At 39.3% G+C, this 22,745-nt stretch overlaps 1 protein-coding gene across 1 annotated transcript in view; it reads left to right on the top strand.

Annotated features, from left to right (window-relative positions):
- FAM179B (family with sequence similarity 179 member B) overlaps positions 1–22,745 on the top strand; it is a 49,299-nt gene that overhangs the window by 16,866 nt on the left and 9,688 nt on the right. The window contains exons 5-17 of the mRNA XM_009289918.2: positions 996–1,130; positions 3,212–3,508; positions 5,849–6,114; positions 8,232–8,464; positions 10,523–10,623; positions 13,892–14,053; positions 16,155–16,253; positions 16,695–16,864; positions 18,047–18,215; positions 18,546–18,680; positions 19,413–19,566; positions 20,349–20,454; positions 20,850–21,085. Of these exons, the coding sequence (XP_009288193.1) occupies positions 996–1,130; positions 3,212–3,508; positions 5,849–6,114; positions 8,232–8,464; positions 10,523–10,623; positions 13,892–14,053; positions 16,155–16,253; positions 16,695–16,864; positions 18,047–18,215; positions 18,546–18,680; positions 19,413–19,566; positions 20,349–20,454; positions 20,850–21,085 (2,263 nt within the window). The remainder of the gene's footprint in view (positions 1–995; positions 1,131–3,211; positions 3,509–5,848; positions 6,115–8,231; positions 8,465–10,522; positions 10,624–13,891; positions 14,054–16,154; positions 16,254–16,694; positions 16,865–18,046; positions 18,216–18,545; positions 18,681–19,412; positions 19,567–20,348; positions 20,455–20,849; positions 21,086–22,745) is intronic.

Raw genomic sequence — 22,745 nt, 5'->3', positions numbered from 1 at the left:
AGCTGGCCGGGGGGGCCGCTGCTCGGGGACTGGCTGGACATCGGTCGGTGGGTGGTGAGCAATTGCACTGTGCATCACTTGCTTTGTATAATAATCTTATTATTATTATTTTATTTCAATTATTAAAGTGTTCTTATCTCAACGCACGAGTTTTCTCACTTTTACCCTTCCGATTCTCTCCCCCATCCCACTGGGGCAGGGGGAGGAGAGTGAGCGAGCGGCTGTGTGGTGCTCAGTTACCGGCTGAGGTTAAACCACGACAGTATGGTAGGCTGCTCATGAGAGCAGACCAGTGCATATCTATTCTAGATTTGCATATTTTCTCTTTTTGCTTTGTATAATCACCTAGGGTAGAAAGCTGTCTGAAGAGTGAGCTCTAAAGATTGTTTTAAAAAATGAAAAATGTCATGTTTTTGAAAACCAGGTCTGTAGAAGATTGTAGGTATAGTGCTCCACTTAATGTACGCAAGCAGTGTAGACTCAGTGTATTTTAATTGTTTTTTAATAGCTAAAAGGCATGTGAAAAGACTGGGTAAGACCAGGCATGATTTATTCTCTTCACTTGGCAGCAGGTTATATTCTCGGCTTTGCCTGAGGAGCACTGACGTGTGGCATGCCAAGTTTGCTCACTGCTGTGCTAGGAGTGACACCACCCTTAAAGAAACTCACTGCATTTTTGGGCTTTAAGGTGTTGCCTTCCTTTTGTTGTCATGTATTCAAAGAAGTGATTGTTTTGGGTGTTTCTTTTGACCCCCCTGCAATTCTCAAAGTTGCAAAAGTGCCCTGGAAAACAGCCAGCCATTTTTCTAGTTTGTGCTTATGAACAGTATTATGAGGTTGCTTAGAAACTCTTGAAGTAAATACTTTCAAAGTAGTTATATTTTACACTGAAAGTTAGACAGAGTCTTAATTCACTATTAAATATTATTGTATATTTTTCATTGAATACCATATGTTAAGTATTTATCTAGTTATTCTTGTTTTTCTTTTGAAAGGTGCTATGGGCTCTCATCAGCCACAAATTTCAGGGAAATGTGGAACACTTGGATATACACAGACACGTGGGAAGAGTGGTAGCGTGGACTCTGATTTACAATTTTTAGGATTAAATAACTGTCAGCAAGACAAAGGTATATGGATTCTAACTGTATCGTAAGTCAGCGCGTGTTACTTTGGAAAAGTCTCTTTATTTCTCTGCTGCCTTAAGAAATAAAAACTATTACTAAAATGTTGTTCAGTCCCTATTCAGACATATTTGTGCCTCGTTCCTGTGTAATGCTTTTAATTCGTGGTTATTAATTTGCAACCCACACCTTTGGTATCTGACTGTATCGGTGGTGCTGTAACAGAATCTGAACTTTTTTTGAAAAATTGATTTTTAGAGTTCTGTTAATGGTATAGATCAGATCAGTCCAGCGTGCTTAACAGCAAGGGCCACGTCGGAGCCTTGCCCCTCTGAGACTGGTTAACATACCTCTTTTGGTCCCTGCTAAGGTGTGGAGGGCAGCCGAGGTGTCTCAGCAGGAGCGTGGGCAGGAGGAGGCACAGGCTGCTCCTTTCTGCTGAGCACAACAGCTGGGTGCAAGTGACCTCGGTGTGCTGCACAGACACTGTGCTGCTGCATGTAAAGCTTTTAGTTCTCATATCGTTGCTTTAATTTGTGGTGGTCTCTGTATAGCTTTCACTGGACAGGTATCCAGGGAGCTGCTATGTCAGGCGGCGTTTGCTGCTAGTTTCAAAAGTGAGGCTGGGGATTTGATTGAGTGCACCTTAGGCCTAGAGGTGGAGGCTGAGATAAATCAGGACCTGGAACACACAGAAACTTGTCTGTTCATAAGTAGTAATAATAGTAAAAATGCCAGATGTACACCTAGGGAAGGAATGAACTCACTGTCCAGAGGAACAGATGGTAATGATACCAAATCTGTGGACAGAGCTGCTTTGAGTGGTCCAGATGTGTTAGACAGGGGATAGAGCTGACAGCCTTCTTGGAAGATATGTAGGAACTTCATTTACTCAGTTTACTTCTAGCCACTTACGGGCCCTAGATACTGTGTTTTTCTCATGCCTGTGGAAAGAAAGAGGAAATTTCCTCTTTGTTTTTTGCCTCTGTAACTACAAAGTCAATGTTCTCTTCTCTTAGCCTCGGTCTTCAGAAGGCTGTCAGGTACTTTGCCCGCACTTGCTGATTTATTTCTCTGCACACAGTTTTGTGCCAGATATTACCCTTACTTGAGCCTTTCTCCGGTAGTACAACCCACACCTGACTTGGTTGTCTCAGTTTTTCTGCCCTGGGATACCTGGGGAGCGCCGGGATGCTGCAGCCTTGGAAAGCAGCAGGAGCAGAAGACAGAGACCTTGGAGCGATCCGATTTGTAAAGGGACTTTTTAATGCTATAACTAAAGGCATAATTGAATGGTTTTCTTTCCAGTGACACAGACAATTAATAGGTTCCCCAAGCCCGACTCACATTGTCACTTGTTCTCCCTCCCGCGCTGTGCTTTCCCATTCTCTCAGTTGTGCCAGTGGGACTGGTTGTGGGGCTGTGCTCTCAATGAGATGGCTGAGGTAGCCCACCTTACAGTGATCCTTCCAGAGGCTGTCCGGAACTCTGTTAAAACTTGTCCTCTTTTTCACTTGCATGGTTAAAAGCTTGAGTGCAGGCGGGGAACATGCATCTGCTTTTCATGGGAACCGATTAAAACAGTCTAGTTCCAAATCTACATTCACCTTTCCATTTTTGACCTACTGGTTTCTGGGGAAAAAATAATTTTTGGAATTTTTTTGTTTTGTTTTTTTTAAAGGAAGGTAGAATTTATAACATTTGTGCTTTATTTGTACTCTTGTATCACTGAGTTTTGAGACTGGTGTTTGCAAATTTTATGCTATGCAGGCTTAGAATATGGAGCAGCAAGCAGCAGAACCATGTTCAATCTACTTGCATCATTTGTTTTTTTAAATACAATTCTTCAAAACATGACTGCAAAATAGCTTAGGCTCAAACTCGTTTGATCGAATGCAGAAAAAGGAAATTGATATTTTGAGGAACAATGTAAAATGAAGGTAGCTGATTTGCCTGTTTGCTTGGGTAAAATGCCGACCTTCAGTTTTGACTGTCTAGAGGGTGTATTATTTCATTGTAAATTATAATTATAAGAGCTGTCAAAGAGGCTAATTACCACAAATACTATTCACTTTTTCTTTGCTCAGTTTGTGCCAGCCTAAATTTTTCCAGCAAGACCCAGAGAAGTTTTTGCAATCCAGCAGAGCATACGGTGTCCTTCCAAGGTCCTAATGCAAGCCAGGGGGCCTTCATTCTGCCGTCTTATCCCCTGTCATCACCCAGGAACAGTCCAAAGCACGTCTCCTCTCCAGCTGACTCTCCAAAGAAGTCACAAGATAATACCGTGAACTTCTCAAACTCCTGGCCTCTTAAAAGCTTTGAAGGACTGCCTAAGCCTAGTTCACAGAAGCAGCTTCTCATTCAAAAGCCAGGAGGCAATACAGGTAGGAATGTTGTCAATATAATGAAAACGGATTTCAGGTTTGCGTTTTGAGTGACTCCAAGCAGTGGTCAGAAAACCTACAGTGGCAGGTAAATGGGGACTTATGCGATGCCCCAGTTGCAGCTAGAAACGTGAGGGTTTTATAGCTGCACTACTCTAGACACATCGCTGGAGGCTTCTTTCAAAAAGTGAAGTCTTTTTATTTGGGTGGTTTTAAATACTGGCATGTTCTGTTCCTTTTGTCTTTTGAATAAGTGAGATAAAGCATAATATGCCTTTTCTTGTCAGTAAAAATGGGGACTTATGCGATGCCCCAGTTGCAGCTAGAAACGTGAGGGTTTTATAGCTGCACTACTCTAGACACATCGCTGGAGGCTTCTTTCAAAAAGTGAAGTCTTTTTATTTGGGTGGTTTTAAATACTGGCATGTTCTGTTCCTTTTGTCTTTTGAATAAGTGAGATAAAGCATAATATGCCTTTTCTTGTCAGTAAAGTATCAGTGTACTGGCATGTTCTGTTCCTTTTGTCTTTTAAATAAGTGAGATAAAGCATAATATGCCTCAGCTCTGCTTTTCTTGTCAGTAATGTATCAGTGAAAAGTTTGCCTTCAAGCTAAAATAAAACCAAACCCCAAAATCTAGCCCTTTTAAAGAAAGCCAATACAGAAATAACTGTTACTTTTAATGCTCTAATTAATACATGTGCAAGAAAATATTATTCGTTGCATTTTGACTTTTTGCCTCTTTATTTGCCTTTGGAAACTTGTGTCGCATTTCCCCCACTCAGAATAGCTCTTTAAAACCTGGTTACAAACAGCTACATCTCTAACGAGTGGAATCGGTGCTGATTTCATCCCGATTTACACTGACAGCTAATGGCAGAAACTGCTATTTATGGTCTGATTTCCTCTGTCTTTAAAGACCTCACGCGCACGTTGGTTAATAGTTTTAAGTTTATTTAATTACAATTGCTTAAACAATTTTGCTAATTTCTTTCAAATACTTACTAAAGGCAATCTTATTTTAGCTTTAGTATCTGTTTAGCTTAAACTGATTCCTAGTCACTCATGAGGCTTACCTTCTGTAAGCAAAGTAACAGTTTCCATGTACGATTTTGCACTGATTTAAAGAAATCTGTTTTAAAATTCATCTTCATTGAGACATGTATTTTTGCACATGTGTAGAAAATTTCTAAATTCATTCTTTGGAAGTCACCTGTCCCTGGAATGCATGTAATTTTATCTTGCAGATGTGTGTTCATCGCTTGTTGGTTTTCTTTATATTATCCATACGCATTTCAGGTTTTTTCTGTTTATTTAGAGTAACTTCATTGTTGTTACAGCAGCTTACAGGAGAGTTTGTTAGGGCGCCAGTCTTCTTTTTTCCTTAATTAAGAAAGTTAAGTACTTTTTAAAGGTATGAAGTATATGTTGGTATGCACATGCATGAAACACTAATTTATATTTTTTAAAAGAAGGAGACACTAGAAGTAGAAGAGATTGGTAACTGAGCTTGAAATGCAGGGAGATGGAAAAGGTAGAGTCAGGAGGTAATAGAAAATGCCATGGAAGGAGGCAAGTCTGGTAACATCCTAATGATTTTGTAAAATTAAATATTGAAAAACGTGCGTAAGTAAGTATTCAGGAGCGGGGATTTGGCGCATTTGGAAAACTGATGTTGGAGGAGGAATGTTGAAAGTTTTTCAAATTATGAATGGTATAAAAATAAAGTTGGATAGGGAATCACTATCTACTCTTGTTCATGTGAGAAACATACTTTCATCTGTGTGCGTGTGTATATGTGTGTATATATTCATACACATGAATATGTGTATACATGCATACATGAAGGAACTGAGGAAGGGGTTCGGTGACATCGGGTTTTAAATAAAAGGAAGTCGTTTTTTAATGCTTATTGTGGAGCCGACTACTGCAGGCTGCTGAAGACGCCAAAAGCATGAACGAGGTGGACGTATGTACCAGGACGGCGGGTCAGCTCGTGCCAAACCTCTGACTGAGGAACTTCCTAAATCCTGTCTGAATCTCTTAAGTGTTGGTTTCTTACCTTGTTAGGGGACAGGCCTTTCGTCCGACTCAGTACAGCTGTTTTTATGTTCTTACTGGTTTTATTCAGATTTGCTCATACTCAGCCAAACAGAATGTCCTTGAAATGTATTTATAGTAGTAAATAAAATTGCGTGCATAAGTATGTTTTTTAACACTCACCTCATTATAAAAGGAGTTTTCCGGTGTGACATAGAAATGAGGCGTGAAGTTTATTCTGGCGAGTGCTGTGTTCCTGCCACCCCTCCAGAGGACTGACATCTGCTTGTGTCTTCTTCAGGGGAGAATTTGAAGGAGAAACCTTCTCCTCTGCAGCTGAAACCCACCCTGGTGAGACACCCAACCTCCCGCAGGGGCCTGAACGGGACCAGACCCGTCCCCCCCATACCCCGCCTCGCTAGCCCCCTGCCCGATAAGATTGAATTAAATGTGACAAAGTGGAGAAAGGAGGAGTGTGAGGACGTGTGGCTGAATGAAGTGGACAGGAAGCTTGCAGCTGATCTTTCAGAGCTAAATGTTGATGGCGAGGAAGTGGACCAAGAAGAGGTTGGTTTAAATACGACACAACGCACTTCTAATAGTTGATAAGCTTTTTGTTTTTAAACAAGAGCCAGAAAATGAGAAATGTTTCTGACTTACATTTTGTGAGTCATCGCTATAGCAGGTTTTCAATGCGATACCATTGGGTGTCTGATAGAAGCTAAGTAAAGCAATAAATACTGACAAGAAGAGGTTGGTTTAAATACGACACAACGCACTTTTAATAGTTGATAAGCTTTTTTGTTTTTAAACAAGAGCCAGAAAATGAGAAATGTTTCTGACTTACATTTTGTGACACTGTCATCGCTACAGCAGGTTTTCAATGCGATACCATTGGGTGTCTGATAGAAGCTAAGTAAAGCAATAAATACTGATGTTGAAGCACACTTCCCGTGTTTGTTCCAGGTATCTTGGTTTCCCTTGTTTTTCTCAGAGCCAAAGTCGTAATGTTTTCAGTTACTGTAGTACCAAGGCAGAACTGCAGGCCTTTATACAGCTTCTGTTCTCGTTATCGTTGACTTCATTTTAAATTTCATGTCAGATTTAAGTAATAACCCTTTCTTTAGTTATAACAAGGGGCCCAAAATAACGAATAACTTCCTTGATGAAGGTTCATTTGACTCAGCCCGGGAGTTTCCTCAGCCTCCCGGCTTTGCTGAAGCGGGCTGTCCCTGATACCCACGCAGCGTGTCCCAGCTCTCTCAGAATTCAGTCATTTTTTCATGGAGTAAAATGAGAAGAACCAATGTGAAGCTGGGAGAGTGTGGTGTCACCTGCAGCTGTTTGATACCTCACAGGCATATTTGGCATTAGGCCTGGCAGGTCAGCATCCCTCTTGTAAATGGAAATCCTCTGGTAGTAATTTGGGCCCATTATGTGTATTCAGTGGCCAGTGTTTTGAGTGTGCCACTCAACCTGTGACTTAGAAAATATTTGAAATATTAAATACCTTTGAAAATCTATCCCTTCTGTGACCCATGAGACTCGTCAAACAGGCTCATTTTAGCATTTCCCTTTACTGGTCCATGAAATGCTTTGCAGCCAGAGGGGCTGTAGATCCCGCATGGCTATTTCTCAGTCGCGTGGGTTGTCCAGTGAGATCCCCCTGCGTATGGAGCCAGTGTCTGCCGACCCCCGCCACTGTGCCCAGGACATGCCGCAGGATCCTGTCACTCACGCTGTTGCTCAGGTCTCTCAGATGTTTGAGAAATACCAGATAGCTGCACTAATGTAGGACATAGAAAAATACTGCAGAGGCATGCCGGATTATTTCAGGAGGTGGTGGGGAGGTGGAACCGTATCCGCACTACCCTCATCAGTACAAATCGAAACCACTGCAGTGTTGATTACGAGAGAGGCACAGGTATCACGTATGATTGGATTTTGTATGATCTTCCCTGTATCATCCCGTGCAACACGTCCTTATTTCTGTCACAGTTCATAGAAATTGTTTGAATCTCAAATCCTGTCTTTAGTCCCTGTGGATCTGAGAACAGTTGCAGTAGGACTTAATGGCTTTGCCTTACTATCTGTATCTTCCACGCTGTAGTCACTACTGGAAGTAATTTAGCTGCTAAACAGACAGGGGAAGAATTTTTTTTACATCAAATATATTCAGTAAAAAGAGGAGAGAATATGCAGCAGCGCTCTAGTCATTATAGATTTTCCTGCTTATTTGAGTAGGAGCTCCGCTTGCTAGGCACAGTTTTCAGGATTCACTTCTGCATATTTTGCATCTTCGTGCAGTTCAGATGTGAAAAGCCTGAGGTCCCAATTGTGTGTATTAGCAGCCATCAAACACCTTCTTTAGTCTACTAAAAAAGATAAGAGCAGCTGCTGTATTTTTTCAGGAATCTGTTCTTGTGTTTTGCAAAGTTAAGCTAGGATACAGTGTCTGTGGGAATTTGCATTTAATAGCGTGGTTATTCTTTGAAGCAAAACAGTGAAAGGGATCGTTATAATACTGTATAACCTATGTACATATTCAGTCACATTGCCCAACAGAGGCATGTGCACTGAACTGCCGTGAATTGAACACTCAGAAACATACTTCCTTTTGCTTAAAAAAGCTTTTTTCCTATGCAGTGAGTAAAAACTGTCATTTTGTTTTCAATCGTGTTTAGATGCAGAATTCACTTAGATCTTTACGAAACAGTGCAGCTAAGAAGAGGGCAAAGCTAAGCAGCAACATTTCAGATCTTGAAAGTCCTGATTCTGCTCTTAAACTTGATCTGTCCGTGGATTCCCCCTCCCACGCTTCCTCCCCGGGCGCGGGCTCTTACAGCGAAAGCGGAGTTTACAGCCAGGAGTCTCTGACTTCACCCGTGTCCACGGTCCCCCCGAGGAGGAGAATAACGTGAGTGGAACTTGTATGTTAACGCTGCTTTGAAATTCTCACACGCAGCCTCTGCTGGTGTTAGTTAAATATTAAAGGGAGTGAAATCTGTAATATATTTTTTATGTAAGATTGCTTTGCTTAATAGCTTGATTTTTATATGTGAATTATTTTCCTATCTAAAAATACATTGCTCTGTACAATAGCTGCTTAATTATATTATTCTCGTTTGTGCTGGCTTTTAATTTTAAAGAGTTCCCTGGTGCAGCCATAGTAACACAGTGCAGTTGGTAAAGTACTGCCAGTGGTAGTAAATATTTTATTAAGACTTTAGCCTGCCGTAGAAGTTATGTGAACCATAGCCTAAACAAATGAGTAAGAAGGAGAATGAGTTAAGAGGAAGAATAAGGTTTGCTTACCATAGCCTGGAAATTGGAGAAGGAATGGGTTGGTTTTTTGCAATAAGAGGAAGACAATGTAGATGCTTCTTATTATTGCAAATCACAAACTGTTTCCATTTTATTACTGACAGACTATAGTTAATTTAAAATGCCTTCACAGAGCTCTTCTAAAAGAAATTGTGTGATGACACATGCTACTCTGATTGTAAAGAGCAATGACCCAGTTGGTGATTAGCAGTATAAACTATTTTATTTTTTAATGAAATAAAAAAGTTTTTGAGGATTTTTGCAATTTTTGCAGTGCAGAATCTCCTTTTCTGCTCTCGGAACCCATGAGAAAGCTGCTTGTAGCTCTGATCCGAAGATATCTTTTATTTTTATGTGTACTAAATGCGTCTTTATATAACTGGTGTACAACTGTATTAACAGAATAGGAAGGGAATATACAAAGGAAGGTTTTTGAGACAGAGGGAGACTGGAATGATTCAGAAACGGAGGATTTTCACAGGATTTTTTCCCTATATGCATTACTGCTGAATCACAGTTTTAAAAATAATTTTAAAATGAAAAATGCTAGAATACCTAAAAAGTCAAGACTATAAAATTCTGTGTATGATGGTCTTCCAGGCAAGGTTTTGACTAGGACACATTCTATACAACATGCCATTTCCATTATTCAGTGACAGATAAGCTCAATGTTTTACAGGATTCAAAGATACAGGAATTCTGAACTAGCGAGGAAGAAAGGGGACAACTGGCAGGAAGGCTGAATTTGTAGAAGTGACAAAATATATCCCAGAAGACCTTAAAAGCCTTGGAATGTTCATAAAAATGTCTGAGAGTTTAGTTCAGATGCTGGTTTGCGCGCATTGGAAATTGGCATTTTCTGTTCACAAAACCTGTGTAGCTGGGCAACAAGAATGTAGGCTGCTTCAGGGTATTGACTTTTAGAAGGATCAGTTTATCCACTGATAAACTACAGTGAGGAGTGGGACCTCGATACTGGTATTAGTGAAGTTTCTGAAGCATGGGATTTCCTCGAGATCTTATAAGCAAGTTTTCTAGCTGTGTGTATTTCAGTCCTGGCAGAAAGTGGAACAGCTGCTCTTTCCCTGTGCCTGTTACGTAGGTATGCGTAGTATCTAACAGTGCAGGGCTCTGGGTTGAACCACCTTTAACATTCAAACGCATCATTTTAGAAAAGAAGTATCAAGATTGTCTCGTAGATAACAGCATTTTCCTGGTGAATGTCTGTGTGCTGTCTAGACACTGAGCTGAAAACAGCTCATTTCTGGAAGTGAAAGGTTAGTGGGTTTGGTCCCTGTCGTTTGCCATTCTTTGCCAGATTGGAACCGGCATCGTCAGTCCCGTAAGCCAAACGATTCCTTAGCTTTTTGAATGTATGCTAAATTTAGCCCTAGTGTGAAGTTTACTCTTAAGGGTTGTCTTTATGGTGTTCTTCATAATGGACCTGTTCATCACGTAATTTCTATTGAATTAATTTTATTTTTCCAGTCGGCGTGAACATTGGTGGAAGTATGCTGGAAATATTTGTCTACCAAGTACACTGGGGAGGAGAAACTGAAATCTATTGATGTCTTTGCTACAGTGTCATTTAACTGGGCTCTGACTAGTGTGTAGAATTGGATTTGTAAAAATTTGTTTTATATCTTAACAGGTCAGACACCTTTCCACTACTTGGCAGCAAATCACAGCCTGCAAGAGTATCTTCAGCAAGAAGCAGAGACCCAAATGTGGCAGAACATAACTCCAGCACAGGTATTCTGCTGTGCATGTCAATGTATACCTTGCTTCATTGATGTAACAGAATGGTCACTTGATGTGTCTGTTCTTACTTGTTCAATCAGTTCATGTCCCTTCAGCACTTAAAAAAAGGTACCTGTAGTGGGGCAGAAACCGATTGTTTATGATTATTTATGTTTAATCAGTTTTGATTCAACTGGATGGAGGAAAGGAACTGAGGGAGCTGTGTCCACAGAGGTCTTTTCTGACCTCTCTTCCCAAAGACTGCTCTGTTGCATCCCTTTGCAGCCTCAGCAGCTTTGTATTTTTTCCAAAAAGCTTACAAAACTTAGTTCAGTTAAGATTGGAGGGCATCCTACAGGCCTGAATTTGCAAAGCCATCACATTAAAAAACTAGTAGTTGCTACTGAGACTCATGATCTTTTTTCAGAAATTGAAGCTATTGCTCCTGATTCTAGCTAGGGCCACTTTTCTCAGGATAAATTAGCAAATAGGTCTGTCAAGTAACAGCGTAAGTCAGAAAGCAAATACTGCAACGTATGTACTAATATATGTTGTGGTTAATGATTTTGCATTCGTTATATGAAAAGACCTTCTGTGAGAAGTTGACCTTCAGTGTAAAATAAAGAGCAGCACATTTATTTTGCTTACTGAGCCAGTTAATCAACCAGAATGCACAGCACTGGACCTCCCGTGAAGAGCTGACAGCCTACTACTGATAAGGTCAATGTAATACCTGTAATACAGCTAACTGGTAAAGAAAGGTCCTTTGCTCCCATTACTGACTGGACCTGGCCCATCACACAAGTCAAATCTCAAAAAGCTCCAAATTTTTACACTGGGACTTGGAGAACTTGTAAAAATCAGTTTGGTATTTAACTGGTCTCATCAGATGAAAGTTTTTTTCTAACATTGAATGTAAATCCCCCTTGCTGTAACTTATGTCATTACATTTTTATTTTATTTCGGAGGATGGAATATTTTCTTCTTCCAAGCCGCTACCTTTTATTGTATTTTTCTTTCCCTCTTTTGTTTTCTGTCCTTAGACTAATTCCTATTTTTTTCTAGCTTTCCTTCATAGGTCAAACTTTATGGACTTTTGAACTGCTGTCATCTAGGCTGTTTTCAACTGATCTACCTCTTTCTTGAAATGCAGTACCCGTATAATACCCCTTGTGCACTTAGAGCTGAAAGGGTAGTTATGGTTGCATTGTTTTAAAACATGCAAAATCAGTCCTGTCCTACCCGAGTCTTGCTCTTCTTGGATCATTCTTCTACTTTATCATGAGCTCCTTGAATTCAGATCCTGTCCTCAAGCGTGCGTGTATGCTTCCCATTTGCTGACCTTTATTTGAATTCAGCATGCTGCCTTATTATCCTGCTGTTTGGGCAAAATATTGGATAGTACCGGGTCCTGAACAGACTGCAGCAGAACCCTGCTTGATACATCCCTCCATTTGGAGAATGAAGCTTTTGGTAACTGCTCTGCGTACGTATGCCTGGGATGATATATGGCATCTCTCACTTCTTTCCTGCCCACAAGGTCTGTTGCTGTGTCATAAAAGGAGACCGGATTTCTCTGATCATACTGTTTTCTGGTGGGTGCTTCCAAATACATTATTTGCCCTGATACAGTCCCGGGAACCAAATTGCCCAGCATATGGGTCAGTTGTTCTCTGGCTCCTTCTTCAGCTTTTTCCTTTTTATTAAAGAATTTAACACTTTCGCTTTTTGCTGTTCTGGAAATTTATTTGTCCCTTACCTTGCTAATTAACTTGCTAATTGAGCTAATTCAGCTCAGATTGCTTCAGCTGTTTCTCTAAGATGAATTTTATCCGCTTCCTTTAGCTTTGTTGTAACAGAATGGCAGCTCTCAGACATTTCTTACTTCCCAAATTCTTTCTGTAACATGTAAGTTTGTGCAGCTTTTAATAGTTGACACCTTGAAAACCTGTCTGCCTCCCGTCAGGCCCGTAGCTCATCTTTCCCCGGGGTCCTGACAGTTTCAGAGGCCAGAGGGTGCTGTTGTACCAAATACAGCAATTAATGGATCAGTCCTGACGTGTGAGGTCTTAATGTTGATATATGAAACACTATAACAACTAGACTTCATCGGGACAGTGCAGAAATTCATGGTCAGGGAGTTCTTGGACCTTCAGGGGATCTGGCCGTATAGTAATTTTCCAGAGCATCTCACGCCAGCCCAGATCAGGGCACGGTCCATAGTGTTCCTTGCTGGGAGAGCCTCACCATCTCAAGAATCCCACAGCAAAACATTCCCTTTGGTTTCCATCCCCTAGCAGAACTAAACAGCCTGCTCCGATCCCAGTTCTCAGCCGAAGAAGCGAACACAGGGAACCTTTTTAAGGATTTCAGTACGGCTCTTGCTCTCACGTGGACATGGTTGGGTTGACAGTGACGGCCACCAGTCCAGAACTTCAAGACAGATGGGCACCGGCGGGTGGTAGGAGATGCATCAGTACCGTCACGTCTGTGGCAGGGGGAAGCAGAACCACTGCCTGGTACCCCTCATAGCACACTAAGGGAGACGCCTGGGTCACTCTAGTTGCTGGGATTACCGGAGTTAACGTCAGCCTGTCACCTTGGTCGTGCCCATCAGTCCCTTCAAATGGGGGGTTAGTTCCTGGGAATTTGTGGAATATGTAGTAAAAGCACGTATATGAAAATTCTTCTGTCTTTTTAGGTATTTTAATTTTAGGGGTATTTGGAAAAGCAGAAATGATCCTTTAAAGGATTCCTGAAGTAATTAGTGTTTGGTTGGGTTTTGTTTTTAACCAAAACTAAAATGTATTGAGAAAGTTTTGCAGGCATAAAAATGCTCAGTTTCTGTTGTCTGCAATTGTAACATAAAAATGTGTTCCATGACTTCTAGGGTACATAAATGGAAAGATTTCTTGTGTTTAACTGGTATTTTACTATTTTCACTTAGTTGACATGACTTAATTTGGCTTTTAATGCTAAATCACTTAGTAGTCAGTTGTTCAGATTTGAAAGACTTTAAAAAATATTTTTTCAAGCTTTGAGTTAGATTTTCAACCTGTGTTTATCTGTAGATGAAAGCCTTTGCATGTGAAAAAGGAATAGAGCCCGAGCATCTTTGTTGAAATGCTCAGATTTCTGTAGGAAAAAATGCTCATACTGTATGCATAAAACCAGTCTGAGGGTCTCTGAAAATGTAACTATTTGAGAATGTGGTAGTGCACAGGAAAAACTATTTCTAATTTTTTTAAAATATTTGATTTTTTTCCTTTTGCACGGCTAGCATTTCATGATAAGGGGACTTCTAACGTTAGCATAGTTGGCCAACGTTTGAACTGTGGCAATGGATGCGGAGATTATGAGGACAAGAAGCGAGGAGAAGTGTCATGTACTGTTTTTAAAAGTCAAAATATGGAACACCAAAGCAATTTTAAGCATTCAAAAGGTTTGTGAGTTTGCTACATTGCTGTTCATCTGAGCTCTCATTTATGGCAAAAACTGAGGCTGGGTATAGCCTTTTGTAAAACAGGTTTTATAGAAAATACATTTCAGGGTGTTTAGCATGGTTTCCTCTTTTCTAGTCTTTATGCTTATGCTAACAAGTTTGGGTTTTTTTCCGATATTAACTGAAATTAGACTGCCAATTAAATTGAAATTAAAAGTCAATCGATAGTACATGGCCTGAAAAAAGGACCAAATTGCTATGTATCTTAGTCTGAATAAATGAACAGCTTTAAAAGTTTGGTTTTCAATTACTCTGTTGTTCCTTGCTAAAATTAAGGAACTTAAACCATTATACTTTACGTTTCAGTTTTAACTGGGTCATTTTAGTGCATCCTAGGAGCTACTGTTCCCTACGTCAGAATTGTTGTGTGTATGATATAGATGTATTTTCCAACTCTAAGCCTGTTAAAATAGAGCAGCAACTCTTTTTTTTAACATCAAAAGTAAAACGTGGAAGTCGGTTTAAGGAGCATGCAGTTTCACTGTCTCTTGTTCAGGTCTCCCTCATAGTGGCTAAAATAGATACCAAGTAACCATGTTTTAGTGACAAATAGCAATATTCCACATGTTAATAGACAGTGAATAATGAAGATCTTTGTCCCAATAAGATTTTTTGCTTTCTCCATCTCTTGTTTCAAGATTAAACATGGACGGTTTTGTCTGTTCTCAAGGTTTTATAGAAATGGTGGAGTGCTATTTTTTTGTGAAACATTTAAAGCTGAGCAATGGAAGTAAAGTTTATAATCAGATTTGTAAACCCTTCTTTTTTTTGTTAACACCTGCTTATCCTGTGAAATGGAAGTCTGTAAGTTTTTTGGGCTAGAAGCTGAGGTTAGGACAGAAGGTCCTGATCTGGGGGTAGGTTCCAAAGAGGATCCAGTCTTTGTTGCACGTTCATTTACAGTGTAAGAGAGAATTGCTCATGAAGCCTCAAGATTATGTTCAAGAAAATCCCAAAAGACCAATTTTGACAGTTCTCGAATGTTAAAACTTGGAACATTCAGAAGCCAATGATTAGGTTTGTGGGAGGACAAAGTAACACTTTCAAGAGAAACCTTTTCACTTGATCTTTTTTCTTGTAAAGCATAAAAAGGAGAGCTCCAAAATTAAAACTATGTAATCAGGTAATTTGTAAAGTAGAGAGGCATCTGTCATACTCTTGCCTGTCATTATTTTTGGCAAACGAAAGACTGAGGTGAGGGCAGAAAGCGTAACAGAGCTGTCAAGAGTCCCAGATTGTTGAGATGCTGCAGCTTGCCTGGTGGAGGGCTATTGCAGGTTCGGGCTACCTGGTCCTTCTTGCAGCTGTCAGAGATGTTACGGCAGCTGTAGGTGTAGACAGAGGGCTGCCAGTTTGCTGGAGTGTTTCTCAACTGAGATGGTTCAGTACTCCACTGGCTTCCTTTATGCACTTTCTAGTAGGTAATCGGGCTTTCCTAAATCATCTTCTCTGTTTAGAAATTTCAGATTATTCAGGTTAAATAGCAAAAGCAAACGGTGGCCTTCTTTTGTCACAGACTATCATTCTTATTTGCAACTAGTGTAGCCAATATAGAAGTACATAATATATGTGATCCACTTTGGTGAAGAATTTGAGGGACTGCTAATTTATATGGGAAGCAGCATTAAGTGCTGCTTGGGGGAAAAAATATTTTAGCAAATTCTGTTTTGATTCAATTGTGCTGAATTATCTAAGAAACAGTGCTATACTTCCACTAAGTGAGTTAGAAACTTCTGGGTTTTTTCAGTGGAATCAGTGGATTTATAAATCCTCTTACAAACGTTGGTTTATCCTCTTACAAACTTAGGTTTTCTTTATAATCTTTTGGCAGAAATTTTGTTTGCTATATGCTTTCCATGATTTTGAGGATATCAGTATTTAGTAAATCCTGTTAACATCAGTAACTTGAAAATAGACTGGTTCATAAAAGCGATAAATTCAGATGTCAGTGTATGATGACATTTTAGAAGAATAAAACATGTACCAAAGTGTAAACTACATGATTTACATTGTGTGATTTTTTTTTTTTTGTTTTGTTAAGGTCTTGCAGAATCAACGTCTAGTTTTCCACAGATGAACAATCTAGATTTCATTTCACCAAGTGTCCTGTCTGAAGATGCAGTTGTAATTGTTGGTAAAGGTATTACAAAACCAAAATTATCTCCTGTATCTCATCATGTTATTAAAATGAGGGAAAATGCACCTTTATAGAGTGGGAAAAGAAAAAATAGATTCCGTACAACATTTTAGATCGTGAACAATCTCCAGTTTAAACGGGTGTAAAAAGAATTACGCTTGAAAGTTTTCCAGTTACTGGATATGCTGTTCCATTCCAACAACAAAGAAGGGCAGCAAATTATGAAGGTTAGGTCTTGGTTCTAGCTCAGCGTGCACACATGTACGTGCATCCATCCTACTCGGTAGAATAAGGTAAGAGTACCTTTGGGTGGAAATTGGCACTAATAGTACAGTAGCAATGTTTTTATCTTCTTGAATTACTTTTGGTTTTCTTTAGTTTTTGCTAGGTTCTGCTGAACGAAATGGTTATTTTGGTGAGGGCACAACATGATATGCCTTTCAGGTGTTTTTGGAAGCCCTCCTTCTGCACGAACATACAGCCAGTCCATAACGTGTGTAGCGAATGGAGATGACCAAGCTCTCAAAGAGGAGACTGAGCCATCATCGGGGATCTCTGGGAGAAGCGTCCAGCAGAACAGTGCTTCTCATTTCCATGTTGAAAATGAAAAAGAGGTAAGAATTTCAGAACTTTTTTGTTGTCTCACTTCCTGTTTTTATATGTATGAATACAGCTTGATACAGTTTTGCAGTCTCTATGTTATGGTAAACAAGAGTTTGATTAAAATAGCCTATAGCCATCAAGCTGCTTCTCCCTGCTTTTTCTTTTTGGTTCCACCTGGATATTTTATAATGGCAAATTGCTGCGTCAGAAGCTTCCCAGCTAACTCGAAGTCTCTGGGAGAAGGGCTGCAGGAGGGAGTGGAGCTGGAAAATGTCCTCTTCTCTGACTCCCACAGCACATAGAAATGTGGAAGGAGGAACTGGCTGGGTTTGACCATGTCTTGTTTTCTGGTTGGATGTATCAATCTAGCTCCATTCGTAGGTTTTTCAGAAAACACTGTCTGAATATCTGTCCCATGATATGGTTTCATGAGGAGTGGTGCTGCTTTGTTAAACACTATTTACATCTGCTGTAACATGGAGCAAGATTTATCTGAATGAAGTGTGATGCAGATTTTAAAAAATTTGAAATGAAAATCACAAGTCTTTCGGAAAGCATTTAAAATAACATTTTAAGATGACTAAAACTTTAATGATAAACAGTGTCTTAAGTTTCGAATTTCCACTGAAGGTATGAATACTTGGACAGATCAAATTCAAAGGAGTAAATGGAGGAGTGTATTAAATTTTGCTAAGTTTTCATGAGGAACTGTAAGCGTCTTAAACATATAAGAGAGTAGGGTCAGATCACACTGTTAAAGACCACTGTTTAAAAAAAAAACCTGTGTGCTTAAATATGAGTGAGTTAGCCCAGCCTGTATATTTGTTAGTTAAAATTCTAGGAAACTACACAGCGCTGCCAAGGAATGGAAGACCTTTTCTTGTAGACCTTAGTTCTCTAACTATTCAGATATTTCAGAGTAAGTGATTATTTCCCTTAAATGTTTAAACCTGGAGTGTTGCTTCTTTTTGCCAGTAGGACTACTTATCATGCAGAAAGCACGCATTCAGCTCTTTTCAGGTTTGGATTCAATATTTGAGTGAATACTTTCCTTTTGCTCTGCAGAGTAATGGTGAAAATAGTAATTTTCCATGCTTACTTTAGACAATATCAAGAACTGGGTAGTAAGTTATTGGGTAACTTGGGCATTATATTATAGCGCGTATGATAACGAGTGCATTAATTTTTTGCAGCTAAAAGTTGTCATGTCAAAATCTGCCCAGGATAAAATGAGGCGGAAGAAAAAAGATGAAAAAGAACACAGTCATAAAGAATATCAGGAAGTCAAAGACCTCGAAGAAAAGGAAGAAAACCCTTGGGAAAGACTTAAACTGAATGAACCAGAGAAAATGACAACAGAAAGTGAGGATTAGTGTTTGTCTTAAATGAATAATACACCATTAAATGCTGCTGAAATGGAAATTAAAATTCTGTGATAATTACCAGAAATCATGGCTGTTTAGTGTGACATAAAGTATTACGAGAATTAATTTTACACTGCAGTTTACTCTTTAGTCATTTGTGGTCAGTCTTATAAGGCAGATGGTGGAGAGTAAAGCGCTTATGGGAAATATTTGAAAGACTGTAGTTAAGAAAAATTTCAAAAGACAAATTAGGACTGAAAATACTAGTTTTTTTCCTTTTTTCTGATTTGTTGTTGTTGTAGTTTGGACATTTCCTTCTATTTTCTAGAGTTAAATCTCTGTGGGGATATATTAACATCGTCAAGAAATGTATCTTTGTCATTAGAAAATGTTGCCTTGAATCCTTCATTAAAAAGAACATCCAGTTTGAAGAAGACAAAATGTTCAGCCTTGCTAGATTCTGGTAAGCTGTTACAGTAAACTAAAGACCGTTAAAATATTTGGATACATGGAGTGGGACAGTTCCAAAATACAGTCAGGGTCAACATGATTAATACGTACAATGGACAGTCCTGAGGTGCTCTGGAAGATTAGTACTTTGGGGGTGCTGGTGAAGGGATTAGAATTCCTCATTGCTCCCTTGAAACATTTTTCATGTATAATTTGTTAGGAAGATGTTTGAAGCATGAGAGGGTTTTTTATTTGCTCAGCAACTTAAATGATGTAATGTATTAATGGCAAATTGACTCCCTTCTGTCTCCAAGAAAAACATTTCTGGGTACATTTTGTCAGTGAGGTGCCTTTAAAATATGCAGTAGAAATCTTTTCAGAATTGAAGCTCATACTGATGATGGTCAAAGGTCTTCAGAATTTCTCAAGTGGCTCTTTAAGTTTTACTATATTGTGTCTTACCACACTGTTCTTTAGCACATTGTGCATCTGTTTTTACACTGAAAAACCCACTACATTTGTGTTTGCGGCTTTTTAAAGTGGTAGTTGTTTGCAAAAAAAAATCATTCACGTGAATGAAGTGCTGAATGATCGAGGATGTAACTGGGAAAGTGGCCTTTTTGAAAGCCTGGTCCCTTAGTAGCAGCAGTCTATATATACCTCAAACTCTTAATATTTCCTTCCTTTGAATGAATTGTTCTCTTCAGATTATGCTAACTGTTTGTTATGCTTTATGACTTTGTAGATGAAATTCCTCTTGGGGCACAAGGGCGCTATAAAGACCGGACCCCATCAGTCACTCATAGCCCCGAAATAATGGACCCGTCAGAACTGCAGCCCTTTTCAAAACCAGAAACGGCACTGACAGAAGCCTTGACACTTTTAGCTGATGATGACTGGTAGGTGTAAACGTCTATCTACAACCTGAATCGAATGCAGAAGGCGTTTGTTTTGATAACTTACTTTTAAAAAAAACAGCAAAATGGACATAACATCAAAAACAGTGAGAAGGATTGCAAGTGATATGTGAGAAAAAAGAAAAAAGTTTTTTTCAGTCCAAATCTAGATTAAACCATAACTGTTGTAAATTGAGGCTTAATAGCTAAGCTTTCAGAGACATGGAGAGATGCCTAAGTTTAAGCACTCTTCTGGAGAGGGCCCCCACCAATACCTTCTTGCCATTTTCTGTGGAATATAAGGCTTCACTGTGCTCTGGCTGGCGAAACGAGGTTACAGTGCTGCTGCCTTTGCAACTTGGGGAAGGAAAGTAATCCTTCAAGGCTTAATAGCTAAGCTTTCAGAGACATGGAGAGATGCCTAAGTTTAAGCACTCTTCTGGAGAGGGCCCCCACCAATACCTTCTTGCCATTTTCTGTGGAATATAAGTTTTCACTGTGCTCTGGCTGGCGAAACGAGGTTACAGTGCTGCTGCCTTTGTAACTTGGGGAGAAAGTAATCCTTCAACAGCCACTAGCGCAAGCTGTGGACAGAACTGTAGGAAAGAATTGAGAGACTGGTATGTTAAAAAAGTCCTACTACCGCATTAAAAGAAAGACTCACTTTGAAAGAATTTCCTACATTACATGTCATTGCTTTATTTTACAATCTAATTTGTTTGCTGTTTGGTTTCTTAGAATTCTATGTTTTAATGTTTTGAATTTAAATATTTTTTTTTACATAGGGAGAAGAAAATTGAAGGTCTGAACTTTGTTAGATGTTTGTCTGCCTACCATGCGGCTATTCTGACTGCAAAGCTACACGAAACAAGTTTGGCTGTGGCTCAAGAGGTTAAATTTTACTATCAGAATATTTCACTGACTATATGTCTGTATATGTATTTTATAGCTCTCAGATACGCTGAAATGAAATGGTATATTCATCTGTGGTTAGTTTTCCAGTCTCAGAAGGATGAGTTTGTCGTTCAGCAAAGCAGCTCATGCTTCAGATACCAACACTTGATCTGATTTGCTAAGAGACTGAAAAAATTTAGATTGTAACTTTATAACATCTTTCATGTGTATGTATTTTAATTCTCACACATTGTGAATCAAGTTAGAAATGTATTTCTCGGTTGCTTTTAATGTTACTTAAAAATTACAAAGGGAAACATTAAGCTTTACTTATTTTAAAGTATATTTTATAAACATTATTCATTGTTTGTTTGGGTTTTTCCTGTGTGCAGGTCAAGAATTTACGCTCAGGTGTTTCTCGAGCTGCTGTGGTCTGTTTAGGGGATTTGTTCACCTACCTGAAAAAGAGCATGGATCAAGAACTAGATAATACAGTAAAAGTCCTTTTGCACAAAGCTGGTGAATCCAACACATTTATAAGGGAAGAGGTAGACAAAGCACTGAAGGCTAAAGTTAATAATGTGACTCCAGCACGTGCACTTTGTTCTCTTATAAATGGAGGGCAAAGGTAATTCTTATAAAGACTTTATAAAGAAATAACTTGTGAATAGATTAAATTTATCAAATACAGTCTTTAAAAAAAATCAAAATACAGTAGGCAGAAATTTGAAAATATAGTAAGTCAGCTCTGCAAAAATTCTACCCAGGGCAACGTTTGTTGACATAAAAGGTAGCCCCCCCCCCCCGTTTCTTTCTTTACTTTATATAAAAAGTTGGCTGTTGATTTTGGAGCTTGGTATGTTTTCTGGTCATTTTGCAACACTTCAGTAATTTGATTTGCTGCTAGTATAGTACTCTCAGGAAACTGCTATTTTGCTTTGCCCAGTAAAGCTCACGTAGCATTCTCATTTTTCACTTGCTCTGGAATCAAATGCCTGTCTTTTTCAGTTTTCAGCACTACTTTTTATTTAGAAAGATGATTTGTAACTTAAAATTCTCTAGCTGCAACTATCTTGGTTGATTTCCTGTTCTTCTCTAGACTTAGCTGGTTAATAGTCTTTTTTGTCTGCATTTTAATTCCCTTTACAGTGGTGGTGGCCATTATTTTCTTGAGTACCTCAAACAAGCCTCCATTACTGGTTGCACGGTTTGATTCTGACCTCTAGCTCACCTCAGTCTGTAGTAGAAGTTACGTTCCTTTCTTTCACTTTCCCTGTTAAGTATGTTGTTCTTTTTCTTTTGTATCCTTGGTCACTGTAACAGCAATACTTAATCAAGCCATTAGGCATTCCAGTATGTTAGATATATGCCTAATTGTACTTAATCTCTTACCTCTCTGTCGTCACTTAGATGACATTTAATAGGCTACATTTCTCGTAGCCTATCCCTTCCATTAAATATTTCAGATGCTACATTATAAATCAGTCCTTAGACTTTCTGCACAGCTACAAATCATAAGTTAGTCTTGATTCGAAATGTTTTGTTTCCTGGGAAGCTGGGTGTTGTGGAATATATTGATTCTGTCTCCTGAAAGCCAATGCGAACCATACTGCAATTACCTGAACTTTAAACTGAAAGGCAAATATCAGCCTTGGGATTTAAATTATTTATGAATCGTGCCTGCACGTAGTTGTTTTTGTGAATTTAAGAGCAGCAGACAGTAACTGCACATCGCCTTCATTCAGAAGCCATGTGAAGTGGTCTGTTTATGTACTCCCATCATTTCTTCAGAAATCCTTGGCCAAGCAATACTCATGATCATAATCGGCTACATCTGATCTCCCCGTTTTCAGTGGCAGATTCAAATACACGGACCTGTCCTTAAGAGTTTCCTAGACCTATAAACATTTGACCCCTCCGATTTGTGAACTTAGATACATTTTCAGATATCCAAGGCATCAAAATTGTCTGAGCTGTGAGTCTGAATACAGCATTTGAAGCAGGGATTACTTTCTTCACAGCTAAGAAGAAGACTTCAGTCAAAGCGGTGTCTAAATCATGGAGTACAGTACGGTTTAATGCATGACACGTCAGTGGATGGCCTAAATAGCACTGAGAGTTACAGCTTTTCTAGTATTGGCGTCAGGAAACTCTGGCCGTATTAGCAACAAAGCCCACGTAGCACATATGGAGCTATCCTCTCTAGAGGCTGTAACAATGAGTACGAGAATTATCTTTCACAGTGGAAATTTGGGAGAAAAATGACGTGTCTGCAGTACGAAGTGGAA

Source organism: Aptenodytes forsteri, unplaced genomic scaffold (genome assembly GCF_000699145.1).
Source record: "Aptenodytes forsteri isolate BGI_AS27 unplaced genomic scaffold, ASM69914v1 Scaffold76, whole genome shotgun sequence".
NCBI lineage: Eukaryota > Metazoa > Chordata > Aves > Sphenisciformes > Spheniscidae > Aptenodytes > Aptenodytes forsteri.
The sequence above is the reverse complement of the archived record's forward strand: the minus strand, read 5'-3'. Positions and strand labels throughout refer to the sequence as shown.